General features: G+C 35.9%; 4 protein-coding genes across 6 annotated transcripts; 1 reads left to right on the top strand and 3 right to left on the bottom strand.

Moving 5' to 3' along the window:
- The first annotated feature begins 4903 nt into the window (after positions 1-4903).
- Positions 4904-6982, top strand: LOC18027304. Of its 3 annotated transcripts, none has more exons than XM_006410158.2 (9): positions 4904-5280; positions 5363-5412; positions 5510-5603; positions 5696-5782; positions 5903-5983; positions 6159-6250; positions 6345-6437; positions 6546-6614; positions 6689-6982. In XM_006410158.2, the coding sequence occupies exons 1-9, from the start codon at positions 4975-4977 to the stop codon at positions 6825-6827; spliced, it is 1011 nt and encodes a 336-aa protein (XP_006410221.1). In that variant the 5' UTR covers positions 4904-4974; the 3' UTR covers positions 6828-6982. The 3 variants fall into 3 exon arrangements, with proteins under 3 accessions (XP_006410221.1, XP_006410222.1, XP_006410223.1); XM_006410159.2 differs by having other exon boundaries at positions 5693-5782; XM_006410160.2 differs by having other exon boundaries at positions 5690-5782.
- Positions 6983-7088: 106 nt separating this feature from the next.
- Positions 7089-7340, bottom strand: LOC112081474 (oxysterol-binding protein-related protein 1B). Its single transcript, XM_024148190.1, has one exon. The coding sequence runs from the start codon at positions 7338-7340 to the stop codon at positions 7089-7091; it is 252 nt and encodes an 83-aa protein (XP_024003958.1).
- A 980-nt stretch (positions 7341-8320) lies between these two features.
- On the bottom strand, positions 8321-9538 carry LOC18027303 (putative F-box/kelch-repeat protein At2g21680). The gene has a single exon (XM_006410155.1). The coding sequence runs from the start codon at positions 9536-9538 to the stop codon at positions 8321-8323; it is 1218 nt and encodes a 405-aa protein (XP_006410218.1).
- A 679-nt stretch (positions 9539-10217) lies between these two features.
- Positions 10218-16633, bottom strand: LOC18027302 (probable serine/threonine-protein kinase SIS8). The gene is made up of 17 exons (XM_006410154.2): positions 16543-16633; positions 15441-15805; positions 15109-15306; positions 14607-14795; positions 14213-14463; positions 13981-14100; positions 13811-13903; positions 13589-13684; positions 13148-13225; positions 12654-12741; positions 12247-12484; positions 12013-12136; positions 11893-11912; positions 11621-11777; positions 10962-11250; positions 10778-10850; positions 10218-10667 (listed from the first exon to the last, which is right to left on the bottom strand). Exons 2-17 carry the CDS (start codon positions 15684-15686, stop codon positions 10585-10587), a joined length of 2343 nt encoding a protein of 780 aa, XP_006410217.1. The 5' UTR covers positions 15687-15805; positions 16543-16633; the 3' UTR covers positions 10218-10584.
- Between the last annotated feature and the right edge of the window lie 1029 nt (positions 16634-17662).

Here is a 17662-nt window from a genome sequence, read left to right as displayed (position 1 = left end):
ATGGTAAATTTATGTATTCTTGAAACAAAAATGATTTTTGTATTCTTTAACACCTCTGAGTTGCTATATTTGATTCGATTATTGATTATATTAACTCATTAACATATACATTATACAGTTATGTTAAATGTTATCAGTCTAAATAATTATATTCATGTGTATGCATCTACTTAACATATAAGTTATACAATTACATATTTTTTTATCAAACTACATACTTTGTTAGCATGATAAGTTTCTGCATTCTTAAAAAAAAAGGATTGTTGCATTCTTTGACACTTGTATATTTGGTTTGATAACTGATTATATCAGACCCCGTTAACATATACGTTATAGAGATACATGAAACATTAGCAGTGTAAATAATTCTTTAGCGCGCTGCTTTTATCTGATATACGTTAACATAGAAATTATACAATTACTTCACATATTATAAAGCTATATAATATGTTAGTGTGCTTAATTTCAGTTGCTATAATTGGCTTATCGAGTATTAATTTAAATTTATATGTGTAATAATATAGTTAACATGTTAAGTGGAATATTAGAAATATATCAAAACATTTATATGGTATAGTAAATGAATTGTAATCATCTGTAAAATATATTAGCAATCTAACACACAATTAAGAAACCTAATTCCAAATTCAAAAATAATTTAGAGTGAGTGCAGCTTTTGGATTCAAAGATAACCAGCTATATATTATCCATCTATATATTATTTTGATATGTTAAAACATTTGTTAGATGGTATAAACATTTGTTGATTATTAACTTTCAAATTAACATTTTTCCAACTTAACTCATCGAGATCTCTGTCTTCAAGAATCTCTCTCAATCTCAGATCCATAATCTCCGTCTTCAACTTAACATTTTTTTTCTTCTTTTTATGAGTGACCTCCCCACATTCGAGACCAGTAACTAAGGCGAACTCCCGTAGTGAAAATCTGATCGGTCGACCAGCGAACAAGAACCACAACTCGTGCTTCTTCTTCACTCGCAATAGCCTAGCTAACATATAGAATCCAAAGCTACCGGAGAACGACAGTTGCTCTATTGTCGCAAGCAGTTTTCCCAATTGGGAATCCCGTAATCTCTGAACTTCGTCAGCATCAAGCGCATTAAGAATCGTCAGAACAACTTTTGATTTCTGGTAAGTGTTAACTCTCTCTCCAATGGGTTGTTGGCCTGCGGCAAAAAATCTTTCGGGAAGCCTAATAATTGACATGAGGTCGAGATTCACTGAAAAGGAAGAAGACAGAATCAAAAAAATGGAACCCTGTGCAGATGTGAATTTCGAAATCGATAAAATAAGGAAATTAAAGAGAGAATTTACCAGATATGGGAGATAGTTAGTGAGAGGTTGCAGAATCGCAATGGAAAGTAGAAATCGTTCTTTAGATTTTTGTAATTTGAATAACCCGTCTAAGATATTGTTTAACCTAAACGTTTAGATGAAACAAGATATATTCGGTGCTGTAGTACAATATCGGCAATATTAACAAGATTGAGGCATATTAAGCTATATTAAAAAAATAAAAAAATAGAATAGTATCTCCTCGTTTGCTTAAAAAATTAATAATTCTGACACACAATCTCTTCTAGAGGTAGTAATGTATTAAAAGAAATAGTACAGTGTTAGTAGACTTTCCTTGTTAGCAAATATTGAATAGTCCTAAGTATATATCGCACATTTTCTTTATTATTTGCTTATTTATTTTGTTTCCGAAATTCCAAATTTATTATCAAAATTTTTCAATTCCTGATATTTTTACATGTGATATATTTATTTATTTATTTATAATTCCAACTTCTCATATCATATATATTATAAGCAAAATAAAATTTTGAGTTAAAGCTCTCTCATTCAATTTTAGAGTGGTTAATTACCCTTTATCCCTCCTTCTATTTTTCTAAAATAAAATTTAATAAAAAATTTTATTAAAAATCGAAACTTAATAAAATTTATTATTAAAAATCGTAAATTAATAAAAAAATTATTAAAATCGGAATTTAATAAAAAAATATTTAAATTTTAAAAAATATTAAAAATCTTAAATCAATAAAAAAATTATATAAATCGGAATTTAATCAAAAAGCATTTAAATTTTAAAAGTTTATTAAAATTGGAATTTAATATAAAAAAACATTAAAATCATATCATATATACTATATGCGAAGTAAATTTTTCGCTATAAGTTCTTTTATTCAATTTAGGTGACTAATCATCATAGTATATATTAAAAGCGAAGTGAATTTTAGCTTCAAAGACCTCTCATTCAATCTCAGCGTGGTTAATTATTTTTTTGTCCCTTACTAAAAGGTCATTAATATCCTTTAATTGGTTAAAATTAAATTTTATTTATAATTAACTATACCAAATTTTGTTACCATGAAGTTAATATTGGATCTTTTAATGCTATAAAATTGTATGGTTTTGTATATGAAAGCCCCAAGACTCTCACTTTAGCCCTAATCTCCGATTAGTCAGAGCTTCTTCTTCAACCGGTGGTTTCTGTGTTTTGACGTTTGAGTTGTATTGCTTTATTAAAATTTTTGAATTAGGGTTTTTTGTTTAAAAGCTTTGGGTCTGTGTTCATGATAAATGAGGACGATTGAGTATTTAAGCTTTGCGATTAATTTCCATCGATATTGCTCTATAAGTCTATGACCGTTCGGATCCCATACTGTTTATACTCCTCCATCTCAACTTTGTTTCTGTTTTTGCAATGTGTCTGGTTTATCCAAAAATAATTTTGCTTAGGACTTGAGATTCTGTTTGGATTTCATGTTTAAGGTGTATTCATCTCAGTTAAATTTTGAGGAATCAAAGTGATGATAATCATACTGATTTAGCGTTGTTTATTGTGATGTCCAGTTATAGTGAAGAATATATTCACAAGCATAAATAGTAGCAAAACAAAAAAAAATATTCACAAGCATAAAAGAGACCATATTGAACGAGTTTCTATTGTTCTCTAAGCCAAGTCGAATTGATCGCCCTGCTTCTTCACTCTAATTATAGTAAAGACTGAAGAAATCGTTGGAATAAAAATTTCGATGAGCCCGGGACTCTTGCCCCAACCAGACTTTCTTGGCCGTGCGAAATACATGGTTATTCAAGGTGAACCAGGATGATGCATAATAGAATATAAATGGGAAATTATTGATTAAATTTAAACAAACTAGACCAATCAGGGTTTTAAAATTATATTTTTCATGTTAAATCTTGTGGAATTGTTGAACAGAAAGTGTGATTTAACTAAAGACTGTTATTGGTAAAATCTTGCAATCATGCTAATTTAGGAATATTAGTAATGACACTTTCAGTGAGACTTTTGTTACAACATTTTTCTTAAACGGACCAAAGTATTTATGTGGTTGATTTTACGATTGGATAATGGAATGTAGGAGGGTCTTGAATTGGACATTTGCATATGGATACTACCTTGCTCATAATGAACATGCAAAGACACAATTTTTTCGAGTATTTGAAAGGGGAAGCTCGAGCTGGTTTGGAGAGGCTTCATCATTGTGCAGAGATGTAGTTGGAACAGTTTTTCTCCGGAACTAATGAACCATCCAAAAGTTTCAATGATTTCGTTCGACTAAAGTAACCAAACCTACTTCGAAAAACACGTGAAAGCTTTGGAGAATGGTCTTGCTGATGTGGAACACAATGAAAACACAAATCAACAACAGACTCTACATCTTCTTTCAAATGACAAAGGTTGACAAGGGTCTAAGAAAGATCCAAGTGGTAAGTGAGAGATCTTTCAGCTTCAGATTTATATTATTGGTGCAAAAAACCGTATGGTTTATTGCAAGTGGTATTTTCCAAATTAAGGATCATACCAAGTATTCGGGTTATAATTCGGAGGGACATGTGAAAAATTGTAAGTTTATAGTATTGAAATGCTATTGGTTAAGATAAATAAAGAATAGATTTCCCCTAAAAAAAACCTATAGCATCACTCCGCTAATTAAAAGTTTTTTACTTCTTTCAACGCCTTATAGAAAAAAATAATCTCATTATGTAAATCTCAATAATATAGTACATTGGTAAAGTTTTAAAAACCAGGAAATAGTCAAGATAGTACTAGTAGGTACCTTACATAATGATCAAAGGGAAAGTGAGTAACTCTTATGAGAGAGTCATCTCATTTATAATTGTTTAAGAATCTAATATTTTTTTAAAAAATAATTGGAAGAATATATGTCTCAAATAATAAATAATTCATTATGTGAAGATTATTCTTTCTACAAAATATAAGAAGTGAATACAGTTCTAATTTTTATGATTAAAAATTAAAACATATTTTGTTGTTTGATTTATATATAATTTTGGAATTACTTTTTAGGCAATAAAGAATAACAACTTTAAGAGTGACTTGGTTTCAGCTTCCAAACTATATTTCATCTTCGTTTTAAGAGGAGAGTTTATATTAGAATACTCAGATAATATGTGTCTATGTTATCTTTGTGCTTCACTTCGCAAGATTTTTTGAAATTGATCGTTTATACAAAGATAATCAAGCCTATAAAAAATGTGAAAATATACATCTGAAAACTTCCTAAATTCCAAAAATAAATAGTAGAAGAAAATACGAAGAAGGAATAAAACTAAAAAAAAAGAAAAACACAAAGAAAAAGTTTGTTTATTTAATATTTTATGTAGAAAAATAAGAAATTGGAAAATATAGACTATATAAAGAATAATAGGAAGAAAAAAATTGAAAGAACAAGATAAAAGGAAATTGAAAGAAAATATAATGTTTCTGTCGGCGCAATGCGATTTTGAGTAAATTTTTTAAATAAATTAACGATTTTGAGTAAGTATTTTTAATGAAACATTTTAAACACCTAGTTGTTTATATTTTTGGTGAAAACGCATAGCTTTGAAAAACTCGTAATTACTACACTCTTCGTCATCATCAAAGCTGAAGCGTCATAACCTCCACAAGAAACTCATCCATGGGGATCCGTAGCTACATCTCAGCAACATCTACTACACCGCCGATTCCTCAGGATCAGTTACCCAATCCTCGACCAACCAAAATCATTCTACCCAACAAGAAACCGGAGAAATGGTCCACCGGCGTTGCTCCCGGAGAGTACGGTGGTCCTCCGACCACCACGAAGCTCCGAAAGTACTGGGGAGGTGAAAAGGAAGACCCCATTACCTCCAAAGACTTAATCTGGAACAGAGATTTTATGGATCAAATGAAGAAATTGTTCGATTCCCCTGATGATTCTTCTCTCGACCCATCTCCCTCTAAGGTCAATATCTTCTCGATTTCTCAGTTATTTCTGCAAATTAGAGAAATTGGTCCCAAAGTCAACGTTTTTTGTGTGATAACAGGAAGAGTCATCTGGGTTTCTGAGCTTTAGCAGAGTTATGAGCCTTGACAGGTCTACTTCTTACTTGTTTCTATCTCCATGAAGCTGATAAAAACTGTTCCTTTCATTTCATGAAATGGTTCCTTTGTTCTGTTATCTATGAAACCAGTATGGATGTTGATTTAAGCAAAGAGCTTGCACCGTCTTCCAAACCCGTCTTAAAAGATCTTGAATCCTCCAAATCCGAAGCCAAAAACCAGAAGGTGCGATTAATTCTCATCACTTTTCACGATATGACAAGCCATATTGCTGCTAATTGTTATGTCTCAAGTATGCTCTTTTTCAATAGCAGCAGAGAGTGTCTCCTAAATGGAAGCTGGCACCAACACGTCGTGAGCAAGATAAATGGGATAGAGCAACTAAGGCTGCAACTGGTGGCAGAGTAAGTTTATCTTGCAGATGATCACTTGTTCGTTAATCGTCTAGTTCCGCATTGATCAATCAAAAAACACATAGACTTGGTTCTTGATTTCTTGAATTTATTGTGTAATTTGTGCTGCAGGAAGTGATGTTTAGGGAACTGAGGCGGCCACGTGGTGACCCACAAGTTTTGGCTGCTGAATCAAGGGAGCAATATTACAAGGTTAGCTACTACTTTCACGGATTGATATACCATAACAAGTATTATATATGGTTGATCGTTTTGCGGTTTGGGATCTCATGAAAGGCATCTTGTATATGCATTTACTGTTTACACTCAAGGGCTACTCCGATGCTTTCTGTTCCTACTCGCTTGACTTTTGGATTGTATTCTGCAGCTGAAAAACAAGCTACAGGTTCTCACAGTTGGTATTGGTGGTGCCGGTTTAGTCTCAGCTTATCTTACATACACCCCAGAGATAACACTTAGGTTTTTATTTCTCCTGCAAAGAACATCAAAAACCTCTCAAAGAACTGTAAATCAATCATCTGACTGCGTTTTATTTTATCTGTGTTCGTTACAGTTTTGGTGCTGGCTTGATGGGTTCTTTAGTATACATGAGAATGCTTGGTAACACTGTAGATGCCATGGCAGATGGAGCCAGAGGAGTTATGAAGTACGTGTTACGTGTTTCTGTTCAAATTTATAACACCTATCTATATCGAGATGACTAACTAACGTATCTCTTCGTTTCTCCTTTGGTTTCACTGAATTGATTTGATAGAGGTGCAGCTGGACAGCCACGGTTACTTGTCCCGGTTGTGTTGGTTATGATATTCAATAGATGGAACGCGTAAGTGCCTCTCTCTATCTTTCACTAGAAAACTAGCTTGGTTTTCATCAATCTTGTGACTTTGTAAATTGCAGAATACTTGTTCCGGAGTATGGATTCATGCATTTGGAGTTGATACCAATGTTGGTTGGGTTCTTTACTTACAAAATTGCTACATTCTTTCAAGCTATAGAAGAAGCCATCTCCATTTCTACTCAAAAGACCGATGTCTAAAGGCGCCTACTTCAGTCTCTCTATATAACAAGTTAGATTGTTCTGTTTTCACCATCTCCAGACAAAAGGCCAGTGATTAGGTCAAAGTCAGCGTTGTAAGAAAAGGTATTCATACACAAAAGTATTTAATCTGAAAAGAACTCATTATAAATTCATTCATAGCAGCAAATTACCAAGAAAGTAGTAAAGAAATCAGACTAATGAAAAGTAGTTAAGCAAAAGTGAAGTAAAACATAGAAAGTTGATTGTGATTCTGAAATCTCAGACCAAACCGGGTCCAGTGTTGGTTTGATTGTATTCTTCGTTGAGTCTTCCTTCATAAACATAACCGAGCTTCTCACAAAACTTCTTAATCTCTTGGACATCTTTCTCCAAGCAAGTATCATCAGAAACAACAATTGTTGTTTCGTTTTCTCCAGCTTTGTATTTGGTAATTGCTTGATGATTCGGAACAGCAATCTTCACGACTTTGTCGTCTCCAAAAGTAGTGCAAGAAATAACCCTCGCTTCCATTTTTTTTTGTTTTTCTTACTCTGCTTTTGCATAGGAACAAGAAAGAGTATAAGAGTGATGGGTGATTTATATAGAGAACAATCATGTGAATGTTAATGGTGGAATCACGAAACATACATGTATGTAAAAAGTAAAAACTGAAAATGGATCACCAGATTTCATTTTTGTACGTATGAACAATAAAGTTGAATCCAAGAAATTGCTTCATTTTGCATGACTCATGTTTCCACTTCTTGTGTCTAGAAAGATAATACCACAACAAATTAACCCTATCTATTCAAATTAATGAATAACTTGGGATTGAGCTGTATGGTCCTTTTATTTACTTAATCCGAATATTACTAATTTTTTTGCTCCAAATGGATGAAGCTGTATGGTCTCCTTTTGTCTTCAATTTATGTTTTCTTTAGCACTAGTCTTTGTATTTTGTCAATTGTTAGCCATAAGGTAAAAAGTCCACCGTTTAACTAAACCGGGTTGTTCTGCTTTTTCTATAAACCAAGATTTCATATGAGTATGCTACCCATAACATTGGGCTTCCTTATATCTAACTGTGATTACTTGCAGAGGAATTATATATCTAAAGGCCAAACAGTAAGAACTTGATCAAACCATGTCAGCGCAACTGCACGGAAAAAATCCAAAAACATAGCTAACAAAAGATGCATTTCAACAAGTTTCTTAAGATTTTATCGTATAGTTCATTACTATTACTAATTTGGCTAAAAGATTAGCCTACTCTACTACAAAGCTAAGTTTTTTTTATAAAGGTAGCTAAAAGAATAGCCTACTCTACTACAAAGCTTAATTAGTCTTTAAGGTGTCGGAAACAACAGCTTCTTATAGCCACTTTGCTTCATATAATGATCCTTAACCTGCAAGTTAATGAAAATATAAGTAAGTCTTAGAGAGACAATATCTGAATTCATCACCAAAAGGCATATAATATACCTGTAAGAAACCATTCCAATGTAATATCATCAAACGGTAACAGTTCGACAAAGCTCGATAGAAGCCGGAGGAACTGTAAGCACAACCGCTACTGATTCGATCTTCCCAGAAATCTCACCTCCTTGCCGTGTTTCCAAAGCGATCTCTACGCACCAAATCTCTTTTTTCCCATCATACTTTGAATATCGACTCTCATCTGTTCCAAGAATCACCAACTTCCCACCAAAATTCGCCATTTTAGACTCGTGGAGAAGGATATTAGAAGGAAAACCTTGTAAACCAGTCAAGGGTTCCCAAGACTTCTCCTTTGGATCATATATGATGATTGCAGAATCAGAAAACACCCGTTGAGGATTAGTGGAAAACAACAAGCCATCAATCACACAAGACGACTCTTGCCACCAAAAACTCATCATTACATCTCCTACTTCCAACTTCGGCCATGAACCTCCTTCTCCTCTGTTATCGTAAGCATAACCTGTTGTTTTAGACAAAACGTACAATCTCTCCTCCATCATCGCGTATGTCACAAACTCCTCGCTACTCACATTAGGTTGTTGTGGTGAGTCTGGTGACCACTTGTAACTCTTCCAAACCTTGTCCTTTACATCGAACGTTTCGAGCCACTCCGTAGCTCCAATCTCACAACCTCCGATTACGATTATCTTCCCGTCGAACACTCCGGCGGCTGCACGGCATCGAGCCACTTGCATACTCGGGAGGAAGCGACACTTGTGGAATCTGCAGTCAATGAGAATCACATTCTTTGTTCGTTTCTCGCCTACGCAGCCACCAATCACATACATCTCGTGCCCTATTGTGACGACAGCAGATCCCCAAGGCATGGGAGGGGAACGGATTTCACGCAATTGCAAAGAAACCGTGTTACGCAAGTTTCTGTAGGGTTTGCGATAGAGGATATACCAGTTAGGGTTTGTAAAACGAGTGATACCCACGCAAGCGTAAAGAACGGGTTCTGTACTTCCCAGGCGCGAGCGCAAGTCGTAGAGAATCGGAGATTTGATGATACGGCTAAAGGTTTTGGAGACGAGAGAGAGATCCGGGTAGTGAAATCTCCCTACATACGCGAGGCATTCTTCGGTGATATCGTCTGGAATGTGGAAAGAAGTGATTTTCTCGACTGATTTTCTCGGATTCTTCTGGAGTTCTTCTTGCGGTTTATTCTTGTTTGGATCTTGATCGTCGCCTCCATTGGAGTCGTCGGAGGTTTCAGAGATTTCAACCATCGTCGTCGTTTGAAGTCAGTTCAGCAGCGAAGTCGCGGGAAGTGAGCCTGCCTAATTCAAGAATTTGAAAGAACATTTTGTTAGTGTATTTATATAGTAACACTGTAATTTCACTATTTCAGAGACTTAATAGTGGAATTATTCTCACATTTCACGATTTCCGAGACTTCGTTTTAAAAATCCAAAATATAATATATATCAAGTTCGTTTTTTTTTTCTTCTTCTTTATTCTCGTTCTAATTATACATTTATCAGTTTAAATGTGTTTTTCTTCACATTTTTTTGTAGAATAGTTCTTAATTGAAGAATTTTTAATGGTATAATATGTAATATCTTACAAAATTAAGTTTTTAAAATAAAAAACGTCTCCTTATAGTTTTCAAAAGTTGTGGTATTTTAGCTGGGCTATCCATATTATTGGGTCTGCAATATTGGTTGTGGGGTTGAAAATATACGACTTCTGAATTTAAATTTGTATTCGTGAAGATGACATGACAGCCTCTCATCGTTTTTTTAAGAAGCTGAAGTGTTTAGCCTGAGGAATTTCAAATAGCTCCTTTCAATTGGTAATCTATGGTTATAATCCAATAAAAACCTATAAGATGGAAGACAAAGTCGGATAATTGAATGCTTGGCACACAATAAATGAAGAAAATGGATGAAGAAATTACAGATCAAGGAGCTCTTTATTACCAAACCCAAATAAGAATAACATTACAGTAATATATTCTTTTTCTTAAAGTAGTCCAAAATGCTTTCAATAACCAACCAAAAAAAAAAAAAAACACTGCCTGTGAGACAATGAATCACACCAGAGGCAGCTTAACAGACATGCTTATGTCTAAATTTTGACATTTTGTGCCTCATTCATGCCTGTTCCACAGCTATCAAAACTGAACTAAGAATTTCTCTCATCCGAGCCTTGAAGCTCTTCATGACCTTTAAGGGTATGCCACTCAGGTTAATTTACGGGCAGAGATCTAAAGAAGCCGGGCTGCTTTTTGAGCTAAAACATCGTCGACTCATATCCCCACAGAGAAGTGGTGCTAACACAGTGTGTACTCACAATCGAGCAAGCCTCTAAGTATCTCTTCACAATTTGGGCGTTCTTGAGGCTCTGCCCAACAATCTGCAAAGAGAAAATGGTAGCATTTACTCAAGACTGTAGCAGTTTGAGTAATTTGAGACTGTAACATCAATTAAATGTTCAAGAAACTATGGTGTTTAATAACACTGAACCTGCAATTAGTTTGCTGAGTGGACCATCAGGAATCTCAAGACGTGACCTTTCATGCGCAACAGCAAAGATAACCTAAGAAGCAAAATATATCAATTAATCCAATTCACAAGAAATTATTTAAACCCTGAAAAAATATGAAGAGAATGAACATCACTAGAAGAATCATGGCACAGCATAATGTACCTTCTCAGGTGGAACACCTTCCCATGGTTTACGTAAAGTAGAAAGCTCCCACATTATGACCCCAAGACTAAAGATATCACATTTCTCTGTAAAAGGTTCGTTGCGAATGAGTTCTGGGGCCATCCACTCTGGTGTACCAGCAGATGATGTGTCCTTCATGTTTTCATCAGTCATTATTCTCGAGAGCCCAAAATCACAGATCTTGACTGTCCAATGTTTGTCCACGAGACAGTTGGCACTTTTTAGGTCACGGTGAACTACCTTCATCCGGTGTATGCACATCAAACCCCTAAAAGCATCCCATAAAAGATATAAAACAGCATGAAATATGCATCTGTAGCTTGAAACAAATTACTTAGAGAAATATGTAAAAAGAGCATAGAATAAATAACAAATTGTAGAACTTAGATGTAGAAGAGTGTAACTGAGCCTATCTGTAGCTAACGAACGCATTCAAAGTTTGCTCACTCTAAACTCAATAAGGAGTGATGATTAAAAGAAAGATGAAATAACTGGCCACAAGTAGTCAATGGTGCACCCGTTTCTGCATGCCATTCTACTAATCCTCAGACTCTACCAACTTGATCCACACTTCCATGAGTATCAAAGGCAGACAAGGAGCCAACTAAATTCGTAATGTTAGAAGGCAAGCTATGTACCTGCAGATGTCTCTAAGCATCCTGAGCCTTCTGTGCCAGCTAAGTTTCTTCTTCTGACCACTCATATGGATCAAATAATACAAAGATCCCAGCTCCATGTATTCTGTGATCATGGATAAGCGTGGAGGTTTTGTGCATGCACCCAGAAATAGTACAACTGCAAAAACAGAGATCACGACTTGTCTGATAAAGGTAGATGACGAAAATAATCTCAGACATGTCTCCAAAGACAAAGGAAAAAGCGAGAGGTTGTGAGAAAGAAAAAAGGTCACCATTTGGGTGGCGAACACGGCTGAAGAGAGAACCGCAGATTCCCAAGAAAACATGCAAAACCATTAGTAGATGTACACAGGGATTGATCCAAGAATGCCAAGAATTTGGTAACAAGATACCTGAGAATTGATATCTCATTGCAGAAATCTTCCATATTTTCGGCAGTAAGATCTTGCTCCAGAAACAATTTGATTGCAACATCTGTCCCATTCCACACTCCACGAAAAACTTCACCAAAAAATCCTGGATGCAAAACATAAGACTATAATCTTTACACTACAATGCTTAACGCCTTAACTAATTAAAACTGCATTGTCTATATCAAAGGTAGTAGTAAATTTAGAGCAGCTTACCAATTCCCACCCGAGTTCCAACAGTCAGCTCTGAGAAGTCAATGTCCCATTCTTGATAGGGTAATAATGGCTGATTTTGCAATGTGGACGACTCAACCACTTTATTCCATGTATCCTTCACGGCAAAGTCTGAAGGCCCTCTTCGTCCAAATCCTTGACTCCTGTATGCATGAGGAGATGATGGCAATGACATTGTCTTCTTAGAATTCAACTCATCATCAAGATGGAGACCAGACACCTGGGAGAGCACAACCGAAAGCACAAGAAATTTAGAGGTACAAGCTAATAGATACAACGTCTTAGTTCAATGACCTTCTGGAGAAACTCAAACGTTTAGACTGGTTAAACAATGGGAAGAGAACTAATACAACACAACAGTCACTCTTATTAACAGAGCCCCAACTTACACTGCTATCGATAGCTGAGCTGTTTCCATCCTCTCGGCCATGCAAGAGACGAGTTTGCTTTGATTTTTCATACATTTCTCGTACAGCGCTTCAATAATGTGTAACATCAGAGTTAATACACAAGCAAAGCCAAAATCACAGCTAACACTTCATGAGTTCTTCTCACAATTCTCAATGCCATTATCACAAAGTTGTAAGGAGCCACTAAATGGCTTAAAGCTCTAATGACTATGACAGTGAAGATGTAGTACCATGTCAATCACATTACCATCTTACAGACACCTAAGCATCTAAAATTTTGGAGATAACAGTTTTGCATTCTAGATTACTCATGCCGATATGCCAGCTGTAAAATTGTAGATTTGCAAATTACCTTACCAACTTAGATATACCTAAGAGACTCAAATATAGAACCTTCAATATGCAAGCTGATAATGACACAAATTCTGCTAAACGATGAAAGACAAAACAAAGACACGGACGAGAATACCAACCTTGCAATGTCATCCCCAATCTCTGGTGTGATCCTAAAACTTCGCCGTCTAGTTTTACGAATATCTGATGTGGATGAACTGTTGGAAAACTAGATAATATTAGAATTGCATGCAACAATCAAAAATACACATTACATTACATCTAGTAATAATTAGATCATAATTCTGCCAAACAATGCGAGATTAGTCATGTTTAGTATCACTGCGTTGGAGTGAATAACAGAGACAACAAAACTGATCCTTGAGCTGTCGTCATTTTAACATATAAGAACAAATAAGAAAATCCAGCAAAGATTGATCCTTGAGATCTATTCATGCAGACTTGTATAAGCAACTTAACTAATACTGGAATGTTTTTTTGGACAAATATGCTGACTAGATGTATAGGAACGGAATGGCATAGTGGAGATTTTGGCATGTCCTAATGTAAAAATGGGCTACCTTGAAGGAGATGCGTCACCAGCGTAATCCCTACATGAATTCCTGCCAGTACTCAACATTGATCGCGCACGTGATCGCATAGATGGGTGTTCTGGGCTGCAAATGTAACAGATTGTCAGCTTTCATGAGTTGAGTATACAGAAAATAAGAGAAACTCTAAGTCATTACTATATCTAGAGACAACAAGAGGTCGTATCTATGTAAGAAAGAACACAAAAATACCTCGAGCTAGCTGTTCTCTGTTCAGCAATCACTTTTCTGCGGCTACGTCTCCAGAATACAGTGGCAATATTTGGTTCACTATGCGAGGTGTTGCTGAAGGAAGAAAAGCACATCTCTATCATTGTACTGATACCATTATACAACTTGTCGGAAATATATGTAACAATTACCTCAATTTCCTTTCAAAAGCTGTAGCAGGTCTGAGCATTAAATTATGCAATGATGGACCGGATGCATTTGGATATCTTTCTAACTTCCGATGAAATTGAAGATTTTCATCTTTTTCTGTACTGTAACATAGGAAACGTTTGATGACTCCAGGGAAAGCATATCACAAGAGATGTTTTAGAATGACCTGACAGTAATATGCTTTAGAAACAAAGTCACACAACGGAAGCTGACCTCTCGGGATCTCTTCTCTCATATAAAGGACTATTTGGCTCCAAAGGTGAATCACAAGAGTCGTTTTCTGCAGAATCACTCTCTCCAGTATGTGAGATGTGTGACATGAAAATTGCCTTGGCTGATCGAGGTACCAACTGACCAGGAAACCGAATTAGATCAACTAGTAGTTCAACGGAATTCAGCACAACTATAACAGACATGTGTTTGTTAGAGTCCATGCAATCCACAGTCCCATCATTAGGCAGACCCTGCTCATGTGAATCAAAAGGGAAAGCAAGTTGATTTGTAAGAGACAAATAGCATAACCAACCATCTAGATAATCTTTTGCAACATGTTCGAAAATGCACGTAAAGAGGACAAAATAACTAAACCATCAGAAGCTGAGCTCACCACCACCAGCCGACTTTCAAGTCCTACAGTATCAGCCAGAACTTTGAACAAAATCGCCCGAGCTCGGCAGCACCCACGCTTAATTTGGCCAAGCAACTGAGCACCATGGTTTTCAAATAAGAACGCATTTTCCTCTAGAGCAAGTTTCGAAGGGCTTTCCAATGTCGGACGTTTGTAAAAGTCAGATACCTGTTTGAGGAGAGTAAAATTTATAATCCAAATGGGCACTAACAATCATAGAAATTTCCACCAACTTCCAACCAAAGCCACAGATGAAAGACATCCCATTGTTGCTTGGTTGGAGTAGTCATTGCTAAAACAATTGCATGATGACATGAACTCCCTTATTATGGCCAACTTGAACAGAGATTGAAGTAAAAATACATAAAGACCAGGAAACGTTTTTCAGAATAACAATGGAGGAGAGTGGACTAGAACACTACAGCGGACGCGGTATAAGAACTAAATGCACAAAGAGAAAAGAGCATCGCACTATTCCTACCGTTCCAGCTATTTTCTTGATCACCGAAGCGGGATTTGCGCCGCTGACAAGTGTAGTGATCAGCTGTTTCAGCATCGCGAGCTTCTTATCTTTTTGAAAATCAATAAGAATAACTTCAATCCTGACACCTTCCTCTCCCAAAGCGTGAAGCTCACTCGGAGTAGGTAGTCTATTATATAGTTCTTTTATTCTCTTATCCTGCAGCAAAATTTCACATCAGAAGCTGTATATCCTAATAAGAAAGATCTCCAAAGGCAGGAATGCCATCTTGCCAAATGACAAGAACACATGCAAAGAAACAAGAAAAGTCTGGAAGTGGACATATGGCTCACTGGAACAACTGAGTAGAAACCATTAGGAACCGGTTCAGAGAGCATTCCAGTATCCCAAAGGTGCTGTGATGCTCTCTGACCAGGAGAGACATCCTGGTCAACACTTCTAGGGGACTCCCTAACCGAAGCTTCACCTTGAGATTCAAAAGAAAGTGACTTGACCCTTTCCGCAAGTTCTGAAGGCCAACACGTAGCACTTGAAGATCCCTGCTGTGAAGTGCTTGATTCATCTCGTCCCTCTTCCATCTTTCAAATATTGTTTATATGATGTATCACTAATTTTCACCATCTCTTTACCCCATAAGAGGCTTTTTAAATCGAGAACAATGCTCTGATTGGTGTAGAACCTCACCCATCTGCACTTTCTGCACTAAATGAGAAAAAGACATGTAACCTTTGTAAGACAGAGACATTAGCTGAAAAGCGTGAAACTGAAGAAAAGAAAAAAAAATCAGCAGACAGCAAAGAACATGGGATAAAACTAGGTTTGTTTGCCCACCGGATTGGTTAAAATGAGCAAACCAAGAAGACTCACTCTATGAGTAAAGAAACTTTATGTCATCAATTCGTTATTACACCCTCTTTGGCCCACAAGAATTAATTATCAGAAAGATTCGAGGAATAACCTCAAAAAATCTGCACAAGAAAGTAAAGTTCACCGGCAAAAACAAAAAATACAACCATGGAAATAAAACTGCAGAATCAAAAAATCATCACACATTGATGAGTCATGTGGAGAAGCTAAATCATCCTAATTCTAGCTCGATGAGCCAACCCAGAATGCAATTAACAGGACACTATAGGAACCTTTTAAAATCTCCTAAAGCAAGCACTAATGAAACCTCGAAATCTCCTAAAACAATGAAAACCCACATTACAGAATACAGATACCGAATTCAATAAACGAGAGAAACGCATTTATCTGTAGTAAGCTTTATTCCTGCGGATCCGCATGAGTAACGAATTTAAAACAATCGAACGCCAATCTAATTCAAATGGAAGACGGTCAAATGCAATCGAAACGAGAAGAGAATTGGATTGAAACAAAATCAAATATATATGATTCTTAAAATAAGGAAGGATCGGTGAGAATCGATTGTACCGTCGATAACAATGAGGGCACAGAGCATATCGGAGAGAGAGGCTCGTCTGAGAAAAAATGAAGGAGAGAAGACGAAGACGAAGAAGAGAAGAAGAAGAAAGAGAGAGAGAAAGAGAGGTCACGTGGGAAGGAGGGGGGGGGAGATAGATAGTGAAGAGAGATGGAGGAGAGGTCACGTGACTTTTGGGAGTACGGATTTGGAGATATGGGACCCATTTGTAAGGGAAATCCAGCTGGCGATGGGCTGTTGGGCCTCTTAACTGTCTCTCAGATTTCATATGATTCCAAGTCAATGGCTGCTCCCATTGGACCCTACTTTATTTATTCGTACGTTACTATATCTGTAAATATATATATTTCTCTTTTTTTAATGTATTACTCTGTCTGGTTAACTGGAAATGAAAAATTATTGCAATTACGAAAAAACACTCATGATCAGGAAAAGGAAATGCAATAATAGTGGAAACACTATAAGTGTAATGAGTTTGAGATTCCTAAGATAATGTAATTTAAATAAACTGAAAGGTACTAGTCTGTACGAGTGTACGACTAAGACGGACCACAGTGAGAAATTGTCGGCAGATGACATAAAACAAAATGACGCACGTGCGAAATGAGACCATAAGAATCTTACTAATTAAATATCTTCGTTCTCCATAAGTAGACTTTTTTTTTTTCTGTATCTCTTGAATTCCTTTTATATGACACTTTGAATATCGATTTTGCGATTATGAATTGATCACAATTCACAAATGAAGTTGAACAAAAATTGGACAATAAGTATCCTTACACCGCCATTTACCACATCATGACGATAAATTAACACTCTATGTTTGAGGTTTTGGATAGCACTAGTCGTGAACCAGACTTTTAGTTCTCATATAATACGTAAGAATGCTTAGTTCTTTTGGTCGATAGATGACTTTCCTTTATTTTTTGCATAATAGTTGTCGTATACGATGTCAAAAAAAAAAAAGTTGTCGTATACATGGTCATATAATACTATTACCGAATACGATCAGATATATTTGTAACATTACCGAATCTTCTGATCAAAGCGTAGCTGAAATATCCTAAATTAAATGTTAATTTTACATCTGTCGAATTTTGTCTTATGGAA

This window comes from Eutrema salsugineum, unplaced genomic scaffold, assembly GCF_000478725.1.
Source record: "Eutrema salsugineum unplaced genomic scaffold, Eutsalg1_0 scaffold_10, whole genome shotgun sequence".
Lineage (NCBI taxonomy): Eukaryota > Viridiplantae > Streptophyta > Magnoliopsida > Brassicales > Brassicaceae > Eutrema > Eutrema salsugineum.
This window is presented reverse-complemented; position numbering and strand designations above follow the sequence as displayed.